Source organism: Pseudophryne corroboree (genome assembly GCF_028390025.1).
Source record: "Pseudophryne corroboree isolate aPseCor3 chromosome 3 unlocalized genomic scaffold, aPseCor3.hap2 SUPER_3_unloc_69, whole genome shotgun sequence".
Lineage (NCBI taxonomy): Eukaryota > Metazoa > Chordata > Amphibia > Anura > Myobatrachidae > Pseudophryne > Pseudophryne corroboree.
The window spans coordinates 440457-461450 of record NW_026967562.1 but is presented as its reverse complement, the minus strand read 5'-3'; the positions used below and the strand labels follow the sequence as shown (position 1 = coordinate 461450).

The following is a 20994-nucleotide window of genomic DNA, read 5'->3' as shown; positions in this document are numbered from 1 at the left end:
ATGATCTCTCAGTGTTACCTAAATGTATGCACAGGCGATGTTATATTACTGCACAGCCCATGTCACCTTTAGTAATCCCACATGATCTCTCAGTGTTATCTAAATGTATGCACAGGCGATGTTATATTACTGCACAGCCCATGTCACCTCTAGTAATCCCACATGATCTCTCAGTGTTATCTAAATGTATGCACAGGCGATGTTATATTACTGCACAGCCCATGTCACCTCTAGTAATCCCACATGATCTCAGTGTTACCTAAATGTATGCATAGGCGATGTTATATTACTGCACAGTCCATGTCACCTCTAGTAATCCCACATGGTCTCTCAGTGTTACCTAAATGTATGCACAGGCGATGTTATATTACTGCACAGCCCATGTCACCTCTAGTAATCCCACATGATCTCAGTGTTACCTAAATGTATGCACAGGCGATGTTATATTACTGCACAGCCCATGTCACCTCTAGTAATCCCACATGATCTTAGTCTTACCTAAATGTATGCACATGCGATGTTATATTACTGCACAGCCCATTTCACCTCTAGTAATCCCACATGATCTCAGTGTTACCTAAATGTATGCACAGGTGATGTTGTATTACTGCACATCCCATGTCACCTCTAGTAATACCACATGATCTCTCAGTGTTATCTAAATGTATGCACAGGCGATGTTATATTACTGCACAGCCCATGTCACCTCTAGTAATCCCACATGATCTTAGTCTTACCTAAATGTATGCACAGGCGATGTTATATTACTGCACAGCCCATGTCACCTCTAGTAACCCCACATGATGTCTGTGTTATCTAAATGTATGCATAGACGATGTTATATTACTGCACAGCCCATTTCACCTCTAGTAATCCCATATGATCTCTGTGTTATCTAAGTGTATGCACAGGCGATGTTATATTACTGCACGGCCCATATCACCTCTAGTAACCCCACATGATCTCTGTGTTATCTAAATGTATGCACAGGTGATGTTATATTACTGCACAGCCCATATCACCTCTAGTAATCCCACATGATCTCTGTGTTATCTAAATGTATGCACAGGCGATGTTATATTACTGCACATCCCATGTCACCTCTAGTAATCCCACATGGTCTCTCAGTGTTACCTAAATGTATGCACAGGCGATGTTATATTACTGCACAGCCCATGTCACCTCTAATAATCCCACATGATCTCTGTGTTACCTAAATGTATGCACAGGCAATGTTATATTACTGCACAGCCCATGTCACCTCTAGTAATCCCACATGATCTCTCAGTGTTACCTAAATGTATGCATAGGTGATGTTATATTACTACACAGCCCATGTCATCTCTAGTAATCCCACACGATCTCAGTGTTACCTAAATATATGCACAGGTGATGTTATATTACTGCACAGCCCATGTCTCCTCTAGTAATCCCACATGGTCTCTCAGTGTTACCTAAATGTATGCACAGGCGATGTTATATTACTGCATAGCCCATTTCACCTCTAGTAATCCCACATGATCTCTGTGTTATCTAAATGTATGCACAGGCGATGTTATATTACTGCACAGCCCATGTCACCTCTAGTAATCCCACATGATCTCTCAGTGTTACCTAAATGTATGCACAGGTGATGTTATATTACTGCACAGCCCATGTCACCTCTAGTAATCCCACATGATCTCAGTGTTACCTAAATGTATGCACAGGTGATGTTATATTACTGCACAGCCCATGTCACCTCTAGTAATCCCACATGGTCTCTCAGTGTTACCTAAATGTATGCACAGGCGATGTTATATTACTGCACAGCCCATGTCACCTCTAGTAATCCCACATGATCTCTGTGTTATGTAAATGTATGCACAGGCGATGTTATATTACTGCACAGCCCATGTCACCTCTAGTAATCCCACATGATCTCTGTGTCACCTAAATGTATGCATAGGCAATGTTATATTACTGCACAGCCCATTTCACCTCTAGTAATCCCATATGATCTCTGTGTTATCTAAATGTATGCACAGGCGATGTTATATTACTGCACAGCCCATATCACCTCTAGTAATCCCACATGATCTCTCAGTGTTATCTAAATGTATGCACAGGCGATGTTATATTACTGCACAGCCCATGTCACCTCTAGTAATCCCACATGATCTCTCAGTGTTACCTAAATGTATGCACAGGTGATGTTATATTACTGCACAGCCCATGTCACCTCTAGTAATCCCACATGATCTCTCAGTGTTATCTAAATGTATGCACAGGCGATGTTATATTACTGCACAGCCCATGTCACCTCTAGTAATCCCACATGATCTCTCAGTGTTACCTAAATGTATGCACAGGTGATGTTATATTACTGCACAGCCCATGTCACCTCTAGTAATCCCACATGATCTCAGTGATACCTAAATGTATGCACAGGCGATGTTATATTACTGCACAGCCCATGTCACCTCTAGTAATCCCACATGTTCTCTCAGTGTTAGTAACACTCCTGTCCAAGCTTCCTAGTATTATTTTCAAGATAAACATAAAAGCAATATTTGAAATACAGTACTGGATACAGTGTCTGTTACAGAATTATATATTGTACCATGTAACACCTTGGGTCTTTTCTACTCATTTTATAGTAATTTTCCAGTTTTGATCATAATCTTTACCAGATTTTAATTGTTTTATGAAAATTCACATTTCCAAAATTTCTAAAAAGGTATTTTATTTCCAGCAGATGAACACACAAGCAGGAATATTTCAGAAGGACATCTAATGTTATCCCCGGATTGTGACATAAAAGATAATGACAGTAGACAGGATTCTCCAGGAGATAAGCCCATTACCCCAATTGTACATCCAGCTCTATCAGCTGATCCCCCTGATCCTGGGAAATGTTCTCCTGATCACTCTGATATTGGTGCATCTGTTCCAGCTCTGAGAGTAGATACAGTGTTTTCCTGTTCTATAGATGCCAGATGTTTTACACAGAACACAAAGCGTATTACCCATCAGCCAGCTAAGGCAGGTGAGAGGCAATTTCCATGTTCTGAGTGTGGGAAATGTTTTGCACTGAAATCAACTCTTGTTAGACATGAGAGACGTCACACCGGAGAGAAGCCATTTACATGTTCTGAGTGTGGGAAATGTTTTATACGGAAATCATTTCTTGTTATACATGAGAGAAGTCACACCGGAGAGAAGCCATTTTCTTGTTCTGAGTGTGGAAAAGATTTTTCACAGAAATCATTTCTTGTTATACATGAGAGAAGTCACACTGGAGAGAAGCCATTTACATGTTCTGAGTGTGGGAAATGTTTTACACAGAAATCGAATCTTGTTCAACATGAAAGAAGTCACACCGGAGAGAAGCCATTTTCTTGTTCTGAGTGTGGAAAAGATTTTTCACACAAGTCATATCTTGTTATGCATGAGAGAAGACACACCGGAGAGAAGCCAATTACATGTTCTGAGTGTGGGAAATATTTTGCACTGAAATTGAATCTTGTTCAACATGAGAGAAGTCACACCGGAGAGAAGCCATTTTCATGTTCTGAGTGTGGGAAACGTTTTGCAGTGAAATCAAATCTTATTAGACATGAGAGAAGTCACACCGGAGAGAAGCCATTTTCATGTTCTGAGTGTGGGAAATGTTTTACACGGAAATCATTTCTTGTTATACATGAGAGAAGTCACACCGGAGAGAAGCCATTTTCTTGTTCTGAGTGTGGAAAAGATTTTTCACACAAGTCATATCTTGTTATGCATGAGAGAAGTCACACCGGAGAGAAGCCATTTACATGTTCTGAGTGTGGGAAATGTTTTACACAGAAATCAAATCTTGTTAGACATGAGAGAACTCACAGAGGTGTGAATCCATTTGCATGCTCTGAGTGATTAATAAATCAGCTCTTGTTGGACACAGTAGACATCACACAGGTGGGGAACCATTTTAATCTTCTGGATTATACTCATCTTCACCATTTCACTGCATTGTTCCTTCAGGTTTTATCCTATGTCCTGTGGGTTGTTTTTTTACAATATACATGCTGCTACTGAGTGAAATAATAAGACGTCATGTCCTCCTTTACCTCTACTATGCAGATAACCTGTCTTTGCTCCGGGTACTGAAAACAATACCAATACTAAATATCTAGCTGAGCTCCAGGTGTGGGTGATGCCAGTAGGCCGTGACTCAGTCCTAGTGAAACAGGTCCATATGCTAATGCACGCCGACTCTCCTGTCTTCTGATTACTTCCTCCCATGCCTATCCAAGATTTTTCACGTGCTGCTCCCTTTCTCTGGAATTCTTTACCTCTCCCCCTCAGACTGTTACCAGCAGTACCAAGAATCTGCTGTAATTCATTTGTGGTTGATCTGTTAGCTATGCAGCCCTGACTATGGAACCTGCTGCCTCACACAGTCCAAGAGACCTCCACCTTGGAGACCACAAACAGACTGATGACTGTTACTCACATGTTTCATTAATGTTCCTTCACTTCCTAAATATACATCCCACATGCTGATGTCTTTATTCTGTTCTACTTATTGTGTATCTTGTGCTCTGTGTAAATGTGAATGTAAAGTTCTGTGAGTCCTATTTGGAGGAAAGTGATGTATAAGTAACATTATTATTGGTGAGAATGACAGGAGTCAGATCTAGTTACACCATATATTCCATATACAGAAGGGGAAATGTATAAGTAACATTATTACTGGTGAGAATGACAGAAGTCGGATCTAGTTACACCATACGTTACATATACAGAAGGGGAAATGTATAAGTAACATTAGTACTGGTGAGAATGACAGGAGTCAGATCTAGTTACACCATACATTACATATACAGAAGGGGAAATGTATAAATAACATTATTACTGGTGAGAATGACAGGAGTCAGATATAGTTACACCATACGTTACATATACAGAAGGGGAAATGTATAAGTAACATTAGTACTGGTGAGAATGACAGGAGTCAGATCTAGTTACACCATACATTACATATACAGAAGGGGAAATGTATAAATAACATTATTACTGGTGAGAATGACAGGAGTCAGATATAGTTACACCATACGTTATATATACAGAAGGGGAAATGTATAAATGTATAAGTAACATTATTACTGGTGTGAGTGACAGGAGTCAGATCTAGTTACACCATACATTACATCCCAATTCTTTTTACGATAAATCGACATTATCATTTGGGGACAACATTCGATTAACTTTGACCCGCTTCTACGGCAGACCACCTTTCCCAGGTATAACAGACAAAGGGGACTTCAGCCGGCTGCTCTCAGAGCTACCTATACCTTTTTTTTATATATATAATACCTGTACCCTTGCTCTGCTGCCTCTGGTCAGAATATTCTGTGGCTGCTGGGATGCTGGTTATACTGAACTCGGAACAGTTGGTGAGTTCTTGCGATTCATATTCATGCATAACTAAGTAACACATTACGGTACTATTATGTCTTTTACATGATTTTTTTCTCTCTCTCTGCGCACTGTTTATCAAGGCACTGATAGTACTGTGTAGTATGCGTATACCATTGAGATAAAGGGAAATTGATTGCCTCATCCTAACTGATGCCGCTGTGTTATTATGTTATTTGATAGTCTAAAGTACATAGATAAGATATTGTAGGATTTATGCCGGCTTGAATAGAAAAGTGAGTTTAGTTTTGGATTATGATGTTGTTTTAGTTCCGGAATAGTATTCCCTGTGAAGGAATAAGGGAATAGAGAAGTGAGTCACTCGTTGATATAACTTATACATTTGGCATCACAAATTACTGAAAGACGCTCAAGCGCTGTCTATTTGAGACTCTTTGTGGCCACAGAGAGCAGTCCAGGCGACAAATTGGGAGAAATAATATACTGTGTTTTTGAAAAATGGGAAGTGACTCTTCAAAGAGTAATGACAGTACTGCTCTTACTTGTATGTTCAGCCTTTATGGAGAACCGTGTGTCCAGTATGTGTCTAAGTGGAATGACATCACACAGGATGAGATGGTACCATTTCCTAAAACGGGCACTTTAGACCCCGTTGTGCTTCAATGCCTTGAGAAACGGGTAAAGTCAGTTATAAAACCTAATGAGCGCATTAAACATTTGCAGGTTTTAGATTTATGGAAAAAAGAAATGTGTAACTGGACTGCAGATGTTAAAGTTAACCTCTGTATTGACATATGTACTGACACACCAAACCCACACAGTAATCCTCCACCATACAACAATATCAGAGCATCACCAGCATCTCTATATCCAGTAAGAGAATTACAGTCACTACAGAATACACCTAATGACATATCCAGCCTAGAGGATGACGCAGCATTCATCCAGTTTCCAGCTTATCACAGTGCAGTTCCTCCTGCTGTACACCCTTCGTACATACCTCCACCAGCACAGGACGCCCAGGGCTCTGCCCCTCCTGTAATATCCACAAGTACACAACAAACACATAGTCCACCTACGGCACATGGCTCTGACCAAAGAAGCCCACACCAAGAACAAGATGGTGACACAGAACATGACATTGACATATTATAGGAAAATCTTACACCTTGTCTCTATAATCTCTGATGACTCTTCTGCTTCTTCTGTCTCCCATCCATCGCTAACTCCCCTGATTTCTATCAGCTTCTGCTACCTAAGCTTTCCTTTGCTACTCCACCAGTGACCTCTCCTGTATATATAAGTGGTAATCAAGCATGTCTCAATGTCACCAGTATACCAGGACATATTGCACAGTCCATAAGACACTCAGAGATGGACCCAGGTTTAATTACAGAATACTAAATAACACAGGACAGCGTGTATTCCACCGCATAGGGACAAGAGAAATCATTAAGGCAGTCAAGATCAGCTTGCAACATACACCATACAAGTGCCTACAGACCAAGCAATCATAGATACTGACAGTGAGACCATAGCACTGAATACTATGTGCACAATGAAATTACCAGGGAGGCCAGAAGTGAAAAATGAAGGACACAGTTGTAAGCCCGGCTGTACCAGCTTCCTCAGTTGAGGTCAGTTACCCACTATCAAAAACTGACATGTTAAGTGTAAAAGCTGGATTCCCAGACCCGAGGAAAGATTCAGATGCCACTTGTAGGTGCCTCTCACAGGAATATTATGTACATAAGTTTACTTGCAGGTATCTAGAACAGATATTATATACTTGTTAACCTGAAGATTTAGCACAATCCCTCACAACCAGTATTGATTTCTCTGCAAATGATTATGGTGACCCAACTAAAGGAAAGATTAGCACTTAATGCTAAGCTGCATGACTTATACCCACCAGTCCCCAAATGGGATGGTTTGTTTAAGATCAAACAGGCAGACACTGAAACAGTGGATAAGTATTTTGGTAGATTTAAGTTAATGGTGCCCACATTTACTGCTGGAGAAGTGATAGTTAAACCAAATGAGGCTAGTTCCATGCTAGTTCCATGTTTTGTGGAAGGTCTAAAGCCTGCAGTAATGTACTAAACTAGCATGGAGAGACGCCCCAATAAACACTGTAGTGAGAGAAGCAAGAGCTCGTGACCTTAATCTTGTCAAACCCGCTCCAGTTCTTGTTGTAGATCAGATTGCTCCTACACAACCCCAGCAACAGACACATGTAACAAATCCCCAGGGAGTCCAAAACAGTCAGGGACCACCTGTGCAAAACATTTGGGACCCCAGACAGCCAAGGCATAGCTAGCAAAAGAGAAATTTATGGCAGGGACAAGGAGGTAAGTACACCACAAATAGAAACACAGGACCAACATACCAAGGACCTAGATACCCAGACCCAATAGCATGCTTCATATGTGGTAAGTATGGCCATAGAGCTAGATATTGCAGAAGTCAAGTATCTTCTCAGAACAGGATGTACCCACATGGAAACGCGGGAACACCCAGCGGCCCTACACAATCCCCCTACCACCAACATTATAATCAAGGTCCCCAGATGGGCACTCATGCCCCACACAATGGTCCGCACACTGAGATGTCATGCTGGCAACAGCAATCATACTGATGTTTAATCCATCCAGTGTCTTCATTATGCAGTGTGCAATGCCAACACATTGAGGAACCCACGGTTACTGTGCATGGAAATGATGAACGTATTTCTTTTTTACTAGACACTGGAGCGGCTAAGTCACTACTTACCACTGCACTACCTTCACAGATGCTTTCAGGGCACACGGTCCTAGCGGTTGAAGTCTCAGGACAATTACAGCACTTACCAATACTAGCTGATAGTAATATACAGATAGGACCATTGAATGATACACATGCTTTCTTACTAGCATCCAACGCACCAGCAAACTTGCTGGGCTGTGACCTACTATGTAAACTCAAAGGCACCATTTACTGCACAGCGGATGGTATTTACTTAGACATTCCCAAATCACTAGAAAGCAATGCACAAGTGCTGGTAGACACACCAGTCCCACTCCTGTCATTGCACCTTGAGCAAACCAACTCCCATATGCGTGAAGACATACTGCAAGCAGTTCCCAGCTCCTTATGGGCACAGTATAAGGATGAGGTAGGCTTACTTCAAGATGTGGACCCTATTATGGTAAAGCTGCAGCCAGGAAAGTCCCCACCATGCATCACGCAGTACCCGCTGAAACCGGGAGTGGAGGAAGGGGCATAACCATCCATCTGCCCACTTCTGGATCAGGGGGTCTTGCGCAAATGCGTCAGTGCTGCAAATTCTCCAATCTTTCCAGTACGGAAACCGAGCCCCACACAAACTTAATGTATCGTGCAGGACTTGAACGCGCTTAATGCAGTCATACAAGCTTGCCACCCTGTGGTGCCCAACCCCACTACAATACTTACGCAGGTCCCACCAGGTGCAGAGTTTTTCACAGTTATTGACCCATGCTAAGTGTTTTTCTCCATTCCATTACTTACAGACTGTCAGTACCTATTTACGTTTACATTTAAGGGTCAACAGCATACCTGGACTCATATGCCCCAGGGGCTATGGGATGCTCCTACTTATTTTAGCCAAGCCCTCCATGATAAATTGCAGAATTGGTCCCCAACACATAACTCAGTACTTATTCAATATGTTGATGATTTGTTATTGTGTTCACAGACAGAGGAGGAATTGTGGGAAGACTTAGTGTCACTGTTGCCTTTCCTCATCTCCATGGGGTTGAAAGCCAGCAAAGCCAAACAGCAGCTGTCATAGCAGAGAGTGCAGCACCTAAGTCTCTGCCTCTCCCAAGGACAGTGCCATCTCCTACCATCACGCATCCAGGCCATACAGAATATGACTCTGCCAGTCACCCAAAAGCAAATACGCACCTTTCTAGGGATGACCTCTTTCTGTAGACATTGGATACCAGGATATGCTGCTATAGCACTACCTCTCCAGGAACTGGTAGCCATAAAAAAGCGTTATCCTGTCATCCATGATGACACCACACTACTAGCATTTCTTCAGTTGAAGGAAGCCCTCACTGCCACCCCAGCTCTGGGCTTCCCATGTTACACTAAACCATTTTTTCTCTTTTGTACAGAGCTCGACGGCTGTGCTGCTGGAGTACTAACTCAGAAAAATGGGGACTGGCACCATCCAGTGGGATATTACAGCACACAGCTGGATACAGTAGCTAGGGGTGTGGTTCGTTTTATCGACAGTGTCTAGGTCGACAATGTTTAGGTCGACCACTATAGGTTGACAGTCACTAGGTCAACATGGATGGAAGGTCGACAGGGTTTCTAGGTCGACATGTGCTAGGTCAACAGGTCTAAAAGTCGACATGAGGATTTTTAAATTTTTTGTGTCGTTTTCTTCGTAAAGTGATTGGGATCCCAAATTAGTGCACCGCGTCCCCTCGCATGGTGCCTTCGCTCTGCTACCGCTTCGCTCGGCACACTTTACCATTCCAATCGTAGTCCACGTGGATCGTTAAGTATGAAAAAAAATATATATATTTAAAAAAACTCATGTCGACCTTTAGACCTGTCGACCTAGCACATGTCAACCTAGAAACCCTGTTGACCTTCCATCCATGTCGACCTAGTGACTGTTGACCTAAACATTGTCGACCTAGACACTGTGGATCTTCAGATTGGATCCCGTAGCTAGGGGGCTGCCGCAATGCTTGTGTGTGGTGGCAGCAGCAGCTACACTTGTTGACAAGACAGCATAGTTCTAGCACACACTCTACCTGAATGTCCCGCACGCAGTTGCTGCTTTATTAAATGGCTCAGCCACAAAGCACATCACAGCGTCCAGGATAACCAAATGGGAACTTGTGGTTCTCATGCCCCCTAACATAATATTGCAGCGCTGCACAACTTTGAATCCAGCAAATTTCCTCCCAGGTGTGACTGGACAGTCACAAAGTGGGGAGAAGGTAGATGATCATGATTGTGAAAAGGTGACCCAGACTTTATGCACTCCAAGACTAGATATCAGAGACACTGAGATACAGAATGCAGACCTGAACCTGTATGTTGATGGTAGCTGCCACCGCCAGAATGACATGGGCATTCTGACATCTGGATACACCATAGTGGACGATACACGTCATTGAAGCACTCCCACTTCCACCACCCCACTCTGCTCAAAAAGTAGTGCTCACAGCATTGGGAAGGGCATGTTACTTGGCACGAAACAGAATTGTTAACATTTATTCAGGAAGTGAGCAAGCCCGACGTACTGGCGAAACGCGTCTTCCATCCCGCTCGCCTGCCCTGCTGTCTGCCAACATGGACTGCTCCTCCTGCCACCTCCTGCAGCCTACTCGTCTGAGCCATCTTCTGTCCCGCTCGTCTGCCCTGCTATCTACCGAAACGGACTGATCTTCCTGCCGTCTTCCGCAGCCGACCTGTTTGAGCCATCTTCTGTCCCGCTCACCTGCCCTACTGTCTGCCTAAACGGACTGATTCTCTTGCCGTCTTCCGCAGCCGACTCCTCCGAGCCGTTCCACAGGGTCATACTCTCCAGGGAAACAGGAATCTGCATTGCGCTGGATTCCAGCCTCCGCAGCGGCACACTATTTCATTGGTAATCAAAACTTTTCTGCATTTTACATCAGAGACCACCGCTACGGGAGATCAATACTTATATATTATTTTGTAATTATCTACCAGCGGGGCACCACGTCTCTTTTATATTAATGAAAGTGATCCAAACTTGAGCTTATTTACATATATAGCAAGCCTGTCGCAGGATCAACTTGTGGCAATAATATTCACATTTTGATTAGACATATGTTCTCCTAGCTTATCTCTAGTATTTTGCAACAATATTTAATTGCAGTTTCAAATGACATTTGTTATACTATAAAATCTCCTTTCTTCTTTTCTCTTTGTTTTCTGTACCAATTGATACAAAATTTTTGTGCAACATTTAGCAGTTAATTGAGTGTTTATATGGATCATTCACATCCCATCTTTCTGCTTGTGATTCATTTAGCCCTTTCTTTATCAGCTATAGTCCTTATAGCCACTAATTGTTAATTAAGCATCTCCCTTATTTTCTTACTTTTTACCACAGTATTACCTGTTTTGTGTGTTCATCCATACTGGTACTATTTACAGTATTCTTTGCCAATATCAGGACCTTTTTTAGCACCAGTTTCAGATTCCCATGCCAACATTACTTTCTTTCATGTCTTTTCTATCTTTCTGGACTCTCACCAACGATTCAGTCTCCCATCTGTAACGCTGGCAGCAGATCCATCTATTCTCTTTCCACTTTACTTTTCTGTTGCCACCTTTTTTCATTTTTTTGTGAACTCTCATCAGTGACTCCAGAGTGACAAAAATCATCTATGTACCACTCTACTATCATACCACACTGGAAACGCCCGAATGCATCCCATCTTGGAAGCTAATCAGTGTCGGGCTGAATCAGTACTCAGGTAGGAGACTCCTGAGGAAGATCCGGTTTAGTAGAGCGCGATTACCATGTCCAGTGTTTAACACTGACAGCAGATTCACACTTTTCTAATTTTTCTACTCTTAATTTTACTCACTCATCACCTTCTTTTGGCAGCTCTCATTGTCTGACCGAACAGATGTCTTGAAATGATTGCATAGGCTCAGGTGTGCTATATATCCCTTTGATCATCAAATTTGATTAAATTATGTACTGTGATCAATCTGTGAACCTACCATATGCAGGATAATCCTCAATTAACTACCAAAGCATGGCAGACAGTAGTGATTTGTAAATTATCACCAATCTTTATTGTTATTTTTGTTATCATTAATTTTGTTATCTTTAAATAATCAATCAAACTACTGATATATTTTACTAGGAATTTAATAAAACTGAATTAATTTAATATTTTCATGATTCATTACTTCTATTGACTTTCCTATAATACAAAGAGTGCACCCACAAAAGAGTCTTTTTCTTCTCCCTCTGTGTCTGCAAAGCTTTATACTGACTCAGGGTGCACCACCCAATGTAGATCTGGATAGAAAATATTATTTTCTCAGACTCCATTACTTTAGCTTGGTACTTAGAATCTAACATTATATCTAGCCTGTGCGGTATACCTCCATTGCTAACATTTATACCAACTCACAATATGCATATTGTGAGTCGGTATAAATGTTAGCAATATATACCCAGCGGTAGCCTGCACAGCACATTTTACAGCTAAGAAGCTAGTACAAGAATTTGTATCTAGATATGGTATTCCAGAGATCATTGAGTCCGATCAAGGCACACACTTCACAAGTAAGGTTTTCCAAGAGATGTGTAGGATAATGGGTATGGAGTCCAAACTTTATTGTCCTTATAGACCTCAAGCGGCAGGCCTCGTATAAAGAGTTAATTATACTATAAAGAACAAACTTTCCAAGGTCATAGAAGAGACAGGCCTAAACTGGGTAGAGGCACTGCCCATCATACTACACAGCATTAGAGTGACTCCCAAACCTCTCAGTCTGTCCCCTTATGAGGTGTTATTCGGAAAACATCCCAACCTGATGATAGGCCCAGAAGAAAGCCACTCCACTCTACACGATCTAACCACAAAATATGTCCTAGACTTGCATGAACAATTCAAACAGATACACAAGGGACTAATTCTCTCTAAAGCTGCTAATCAAAGTGACTTGAAATGCCATGGTGTGAAACCAGGAGAATTTGTGATGGTTAGAAATTTCTTACGCTCTGGTTCATTTGTAGACAGGTGGGAGGGCCCATACCAAGTACTGTTGACCATGCCCACGGCTATAAAGGTGGCAGAGAAATCGGCTTGGATACATGCATTGCATTGCAAGAAAGTGACTGAGGACGGAAAGAGCAAAGAGTCCCAGAAAAGCCCACCAGAGGAAGAAGCTGCAGAAACATTGAACTTGCAGGCTCTTTTTGAGGAACCCCAGTAACCAGAGACTAAGAGATAAAATGGCCTGGTTTGGTAAGATGTATGTTGAAAATGATATGGGACAATCCGTGTTGCTAAACCCCAACCAGGTGCAGAGATTCAGAATGGCTACCGAAATTGGAGTATTGGTTCTAAGCCTGGGAGTAATAATATGGATGGGGGGATTGTTGACTTACTACTTACTAACTAGGATGACTGAGGGTCCAGGGCAGGGGCAGTCTGATGGGGTGCATGAGGTGGCTTCCCCAGAGGGTATGTCTCTGATGACCTTTGAGGATGTAATACATCCCTATCCTAGTCATGTACCTCTCATCACACCCCTAGACACAAGAAACAAAAGAAAAGAGGAAAAAGAAGAGTACCCAAACAGATGTCAACAGCTACCCCTGATAGCCAGATGTATTTGTAAATATTGCGGACGAAACCCTGAACAGAATAGACCGAGTACCACAAGATGGTAAATGTGTATAGATGTATCTGTGTACACTGTGGGAGAATCCCCCAGAATGATTGTATAGTATGGTGTTATGAAGGTGAGGAGAGGAATCAGACACAACACTCAGACACACACCATGATCAGGAATGGCTCCCCGAGGAAAGGGAAAATAAGAATAAAAACACAAAGACAGATGAAATCCCCTATGAGGGCCCAATGGAAAAAGCTAGGGTATATGAGAGGAACACCTTTGTAGAACTGGCCCCAGCTGCCGCCCATAGTAATGCTTTCTGTGTAGTACCACCCAAACATGTAGGAGAAGCTTATAAAACCTGCTTTATATGCATTCCAATCACAATAGAAGAAATGCAGAAGATAGAATTGCTACCAGGAAAAATATCACCTTTATAGACATTAACATGGAAACATTAGGGACCAACAACCCGGAAGATAAAATCGGGCGGTATCACACCTCTGGGTATAAGCTGGAGATCCAGCCTAGTATATCTGAAAAGAACTGTTGGGATATTGGTGGTAAGCCACAGTTTGAGTCTTTAGGGGTTACCCCAAAATGCACTTGGTAACAATAAGTAGCCCTAGGATTGACATATACATGCCCAGGGGCCTATTTTTAGTATGCGGAGATATTACATTCTCCTATTACCCAGCAAATCACGGGAGTTTGTTATTTGGGCAGACTCACCTTTGTAGCAGCTCACACAAACATAACTACTTTGGACTCTCACAGTAAAGAAAAAAGGTCTTTAGATCCTGATTGCCGATCAGACTTACCATTACTTAGCGATGCACAATACTCAGCATTAGCCTTTTCACTCGTAGGAGTCCCAGGACTTAGCCTGTATAACACAAGGGTGATAAATAGCATAGCTTGCCACCATAAATGCCACCAGTATGGCTATAGCTCTCATAAATGAAGAACTTAGAGAAGTAAGAGATGGTATGATACAAAATAGGGTAGCCATTGAGTGGTTGTGAACAATTTAAAGGAATGTGTTGTTTTAACATCTCAGATAATTATAACCCCATTGAACAGAAGGTTAAGTTGTTGCAGGATATACAAGAACATATGACCCAATCGGCTGATTGGGACCCCTTCGGATGGATGGGAGCCAGAATCTCAAAATGGCTTTACCACATACTACACTATGTTATGATAATAATACTTATAATTTGTATAAGTTATGTAACAATCAAATGCCTGCCTGTCCTTGGACGATCGTGTGGTAGAGTACTCACACAGCCTGAAAGGAAGCCAAGAACCAAGCTTATGGTAATGACTCCCGTTACCTACACTGCAGTAGCCACACACAGTGAATCAGTAGTATTATCACACATAGTAATATAGTAGTATTATCACACACAGTGAATCAGTAGTATTATCACACATAGTAATATAGTAGTATTATCACACACAGTGAATCAGTAGTATTATCACACATAGTAATATAGTAGTATTATCACACACAGTGAATCAGTAGTATTATCACACATAGTAATATAGTAGTATTATCACACACAGTGAATCAGTAGTATTATCACACACAGTGAATCAGTAGTATTATCACACATAGTAATATAGTAGTATTATCACACACAGTGAATCAGTAGTATTATCACACACAGTGAATCAGTAGTATTATCACGCACAGTGAATCAGTAGTATTATCACACACAGTGAATCAGTAGTATTATCACACACAGTCAGATTATCAGAAATATACCCTAATAGGTACTTACACGCTCATGCTTCATATATGTACACTTAGTAAGAAGGAGCCTCAACCTATAGCCAGGTTGAAGAAGATAAGAAGAAAGGATTTTCCTTTTCCTATCTCATACTCATTTTAAAATTAATTTGAATATAACGAATATTTGATTTACTATATGTTGTGTTTAGAGATTAAACAAAAGACAGGAATGATGGGAGGAAAAATCAAATATACATCTGTATTGCCTCAGAAATTGTGCTTTCAGACTTATAGGCCCTACACACTGGCCGATTTTCACTCCCCCCGTTACTGCCCCCCTGCCGCCGGGTCGCTCGTCGGACGTATCCGCCGTCCGGCAGCTCGGCGGCGGGTCGGCCAGTGTGTAGGGCCCCTTACAGTTATATATCTGTAATTGGCACTTTAATTCCCATAATGGTCATTCTTTCTTACAGTGGAGTTTTCGGTCATCCTTTGTCCTAGCTTGTGACTAAGACTGTACGTGTCTAAATAGAGAGCCTTGTATTTAGATAACCAGAACTTAATGACATTTTATGGGGTTTGATAAATAAATATCAGATGAACCTTCAGCTCTGAAAAGAGCACCATGACATAGGAACAGGAATAACCTCTTTGCTGACGAAGCTTATTGAGCGACTCTATTGATGTGAATGGGAGATCCAAAACTCATGGAACCAGTCTGCCATCTTCAGAAGATCAGCCATTTCATCTAGCCCAGCTGACCATATTTGAGATTTCCTGTTGGTGACCAACAACCAATCTATAATCCCCTTGTTATCTGAATACACGCCCCATTGATTAATCAATTATGAATTATTGTATAATTATGTACTATATATGTAAGCCTGAAATCCCCTGAAGGGACGGACATCATTGATGAAGTCTGTGTAGGGTCACGTCTCTCTGCGTAGAAAAATATAGGCGTGGCCTCTTCTTTGATAATAAATTCTATATGCTGAATATTATCACAATGGAGACTCCCCAATTCTTTTAAAATAATTAGGCATTAACATAGTGATTGACATTAAGTGGGTGTTTCTGGGTGTCAACTGACCGTTTTCATGGAGTGTTCAAAAAAATGCAGGCGTGCCAGGAAAAACGCAGGCGTGGCTGGCCGAATGCAGGGCGTGTTTGTAACATCAAATCAGGAACTGAACAGTCTGAAGTGATCACAGGCGCTGAGAAGGTCTGGAGCTACTCTGAAACTGCACAAAATTATTTTGCAGCCGCTCTGCGATCCTTTCGTTCGCACTTCTGCTAATCTAAAATACACTTCCAGTGGGAGGCGGCTTAGCGTTTGCACGGCTGCTTAAAACTGCTAGCGAGCGAACAACTCGGAATGACCCCCACAGTCCTCTGTACTGGACGATCCTCTTTTTTTACATTTATAATTAATTTTATTTTCAAACTTTTTTTTTAGCTGTTTGAAAAATTGTTGTTGCCCTTACCCTAGTCTCTTGCTCCAAGTGATCTGTATTGAGGTCATTAGTACCACAGCGTTGGTTTCTTGACCTCATTGTCCCGGACTTCTGATCATTGTGATCTATGCACTTCTTATGTTCCTTCTAAAAGCACTGTTCAGAAATATGCACTTTATCTTCTCCCCCCAATGTATGGTGGCAGCGCTGATATTCTGTGGGATACGCCCGATTCCTCTACTGGTTACTGTTGTTGCCCTTACCCTAGTCTCTTGCTCCAAGTGATCTGTAGTGAGGTCATTAGTACCACAGCGTTGGTTTCTTGACCTCATTGTCCTAGACTTCTGATCATTGTGATCTATGCACTTATGTTCCTTCTAAAAGCACTGTTCAGAAATCTGCACTTTATCTTCTCCCCCCAATGTATGGTGGCAGCGCTGATATTCTGTGGGATACGCCTGATTCCTCTACTGGTTGCTGTTGGTATAGTCCTTGCTAAGAAGTCTCTTGTTCTCCTGCTAGAGTCAATGAGTCCAGACCAGAATTGGTGATTTTCTTCTATTTTTTATATATAAAGTTTTTTTTTGTGGGTTTTTTTTTTACTTGCGTTGTGTTTTTCTTGTTTAATTAATGGTTGTTAATGCAAATGTCATTTTGTGTAACATATTTTTGAAAAAATCACAGGGTCAGCGAGACGTTATGGAGACAATGTATCATTTACTATTTGCTGCTAATGCCCCAAAAACAACCGGACCTCCCAAATGTAAGTAGAAGGAACTGAAGCAGGTATCTTCCATACCTTCATACATGGACATTTCCAGGCCAGGGTCAGGTAAGTTTTTTTTTGAAAACAACAACCCTAATTCACCTACAAGTTGTCAAAGTCAAATTGCACATTTTGATATTTAGAATACACTACGGAATTTACCAATGGATGCGTCTACGATGCATGCGTCAAATACGCATGCTAATGGCTAATACGGTAGGGGGCGCAAATGACCGTAACAGCAAGTTACTGTGAGCATTACGGTAGAAGATGCATTTGTGAATAAATATACTGTAACAAAATAGCAAATATTTCTTACATACACTCAAATGTATTACAGCCAGAAATACAAATTCCTAATGTGTGTAACATACAGTATCAGATTGCTCTGTCCAAACAGCCATTGTTTCCATGGAAGATAGACCTTGGACTGAGTGAATGTGTAAATACCGTTGTTTGCCCCAATTGCTAACACGAACAATTGCGTCTTGGTCCCGTGTTGCTCTAACAAACAAGAAGCCAGATACGAAACAATAGCTAAAGATACGCAGATTCTTCATTGTGTGCTTAACACACATTCATGCACACCAGAATCCTGTGTATTTATATTCAATAAAATGCAGACCAGATATTGATACTTGTATTAAGAGTGATATGTCATATGTATTCTGGCTTTATGGTTTACACAGCACTGACCTGTCTCCTACACAATGAGTTATACATAGCCTTTACACAACTGGTTAACTGTGTATATATATATATATATATATATATATATATAGGTATTGTTCCATTAAATATTAAGGACACCGTGTAAGGACATTGTGTATGGGATGAAATTGTTCAGGGTCACATAAGTAATAATTCGGTGGTTGCGAGGATATTGTCACATATTACGTCAACAAGTTATTAGCGATACCGGATTCATGTATATTACTGTATGATACTGTGGTCGGTGTGAACTGGTCTTTAGGTGGGAGCCCAGAAGTAACCTGTAATCACATCACAAGATTAGGTGTCGCTCAGTGTTCCAGCTGACCAATGACCCACGGTGTACTGAATATGTCCCGCCCCTGGACCAATGGAAGATCTTACATTCCCCATTGTACTGTTAGTGGAACATTGTATAAAAGGACGCACCTGGGCCAGGTTTCAGTCACCTTTCTCAGAGGTCATCTTGTAAGACGACTGAGGCCTGGAATCCGGTGGCGCAGCGTATGTATGACGGTAACTGATCCTATTGTATTGGTATAGTTGTATTGCTAATTGTACTTGCATTTATTTCCCGTGTCGGTTGTATATTATTGTATGTATTACTGTATCTTTGAATTGTATTGTGTTGCTACAGTGCAGCATTGTTATCCCTTTGTGTCCGCTAGGGACTAATATATATAGTTATTGGGTTGGACCTCTAATCCTAATTTACCCCTCTGTCTCCACTAAGTTATTTTGTAAATCTGGCGAAGCGTCAGGGACACTTCCGACACTATACTAAGGTCTAAGTATGTTATATTGCTGGAGCACACATATATTCACCAAGGTAATACGAGAGCGTCACAACACTCAAAAGGTACGCTAAGTGGCGCTACACGTAGCGTAACATTGAGGAAACTGCACAACTGACTTATCGTCCATCGGTTTATTTTAAAAACAGTTTATCACAAAGTTAAAAAAACAACAGAACATTTGAATAGACATAATTTATTTAAAACCAACAAATGATAAAACTATTTAATTACACAGAGACCCCCCCCCCTTCCCCCGTAATATCATCCAACTATTCAAATGAGCTGTCAAAATCAGATATAGCCAAAATTAAACTGGAAATATTTTGCTTTTAAACAACTTTATTTCATATCTTTAATACATATATTTTTGTCTATATTTTAAACTTAAAAAATACTTTACTCTGCACAACAGCCTATGGGGGTCATTCAGACCCAGCCGCAATAGTGGCCCGCAGCAGTTTACCCGGTGGTGGCAAAATGCACATGCACAGCGGCCACACAGACACACACATTGTGGTCGCATCCCTGAGGGGTGAACGCGGGCAGGGTGGGACGACTTTCTGGGGGGGCTGCGTGATGTCACATCTGTGTTCATCTCTGATTAACCCCCTATAAGCTTCTAGAGTGCACCTCATATCTCATCTTTTCCAAGTTACTACAAATATGAGATCGGTAGCAGCACTACTTTCAGGATTATTACACAGAACACAAAGAGGCTGACACAGCAAATAACAGTAACACATATAAGGGATTAACTAGAAATAAGGAAGCATGATCATCATTAAGTCTAATTATCAACTGGTTCTGTGTGGGACCAATACACCTCTTTACTGTCTCCAGCAGCCCCTAGTACTACACTGCAGCCACCTGCCCTGTCTACCACCCACTACTGCCACTGTCCTGTCTCCCCCCCACTACTGCTACCCACCTTGTCTCCCCCCAGTACTGCCATCCACCCTGTGTCTCCCCCACCACTGCCACCCACACTGTCTCACCCCACTACTGCTACCCACCTTGTCTCCCTACCTACTGCCACCCATCCTGTCTCCCCCCTACTGCCATCCACCCCGTGTCTCCCCCACCACTGACACCTACCGTCTCCCCCCACTACTGCCATCCACCCCGTGTCTACCCCCACTACTGCCATTCACCCCTTGTCTCCCCCCACTACTGCCATCCACCCCATGACTCCACTACCACCCACCCTGTCTCCCTGCTCTGACACCTCAGCGCTGCTTGGGGACGTTTACCCACATAGATACTGCCTACAGCAGCCCCCGCTACTGCACTACTGCCACCCACCCTGTCTCCCCGACATCTAAGCACTGCTTGGGAATCTATGGTACTGCTAACAGTCCTTCATCAACAGATGGAAGAAGCTTGGGCAGTACGGAGGCAGAAGCTGCTTCTGGTACCGTGGTCATGCAAGGCTGGGAGTCAGTAAATTATTTAATAGCGGGTCTAATTCAGTAAGGATAGCAGATGCTGCTAATTAGCAGAATTAGCAATCCTTTTCCTAGCGCGCTAGGGGCCGCCCATCGCAGCGCAAAGCCACCCAGCATGCTGACCGCCGCCTCCCCCCTGATGAAGCAGAAAATGCGATTGCCTCACAATTTCTGCTTCATCGTAGAAGTTAGTGAAGCCTCCTGCTGCAGCTCAGTTTCGCCCGCATGAGGCCCGACGCATTCTTCTCGAATACAGCGGCTGCATGTCACAAAGCCACCATGATGATGTCCGTT

General features: G+C 42.1%; 2 protein-coding genes and 1 pseudogene across 2 annotated transcripts in view; 2 read left to right on the top strand and 1 right to left on the bottom strand.

Moving 5' to 3' along the window:
- Nucleotides 1-20994, top strand: part of LOC134984596 (gastrula zinc finger protein XlCGF57.1-like) — a gene marked incomplete at its 3' end in the record, with an annotated part of 179930 nt that overhangs the window by 63265 nt on the left and 95671 nt on the right. The window contains exon 3 of the mRNA XM_063950145.1: nt 3103-3868. Coding sequence (XP_063806215.1) covers nt 3103-3868 — 766 coding nt within the window. The remainder of the gene's footprint in view (nt 1-3102; nt 3869-20994) is intronic.
- On the top strand, nt 11819-11937 carry LOC134984601 (5S ribosomal RNA; annotated as a pseudogene).
- The window catches only part of LOC134984594 (gastrula zinc finger protein XlCGF26.1-like), a 30333-nt gene continuing 23030 nt past the window's right edge, over nt 13692-20994 (bottom strand). Inside the window, exon 5 of the mRNA XM_063950143.1 lies at nt 13692-13699. Within this exon, the coding sequence (XP_063806213.1) occupies nt 13692-13699 (8 nt within the window). The remainder of the gene's footprint in view (nt 13700-20994) is intronic.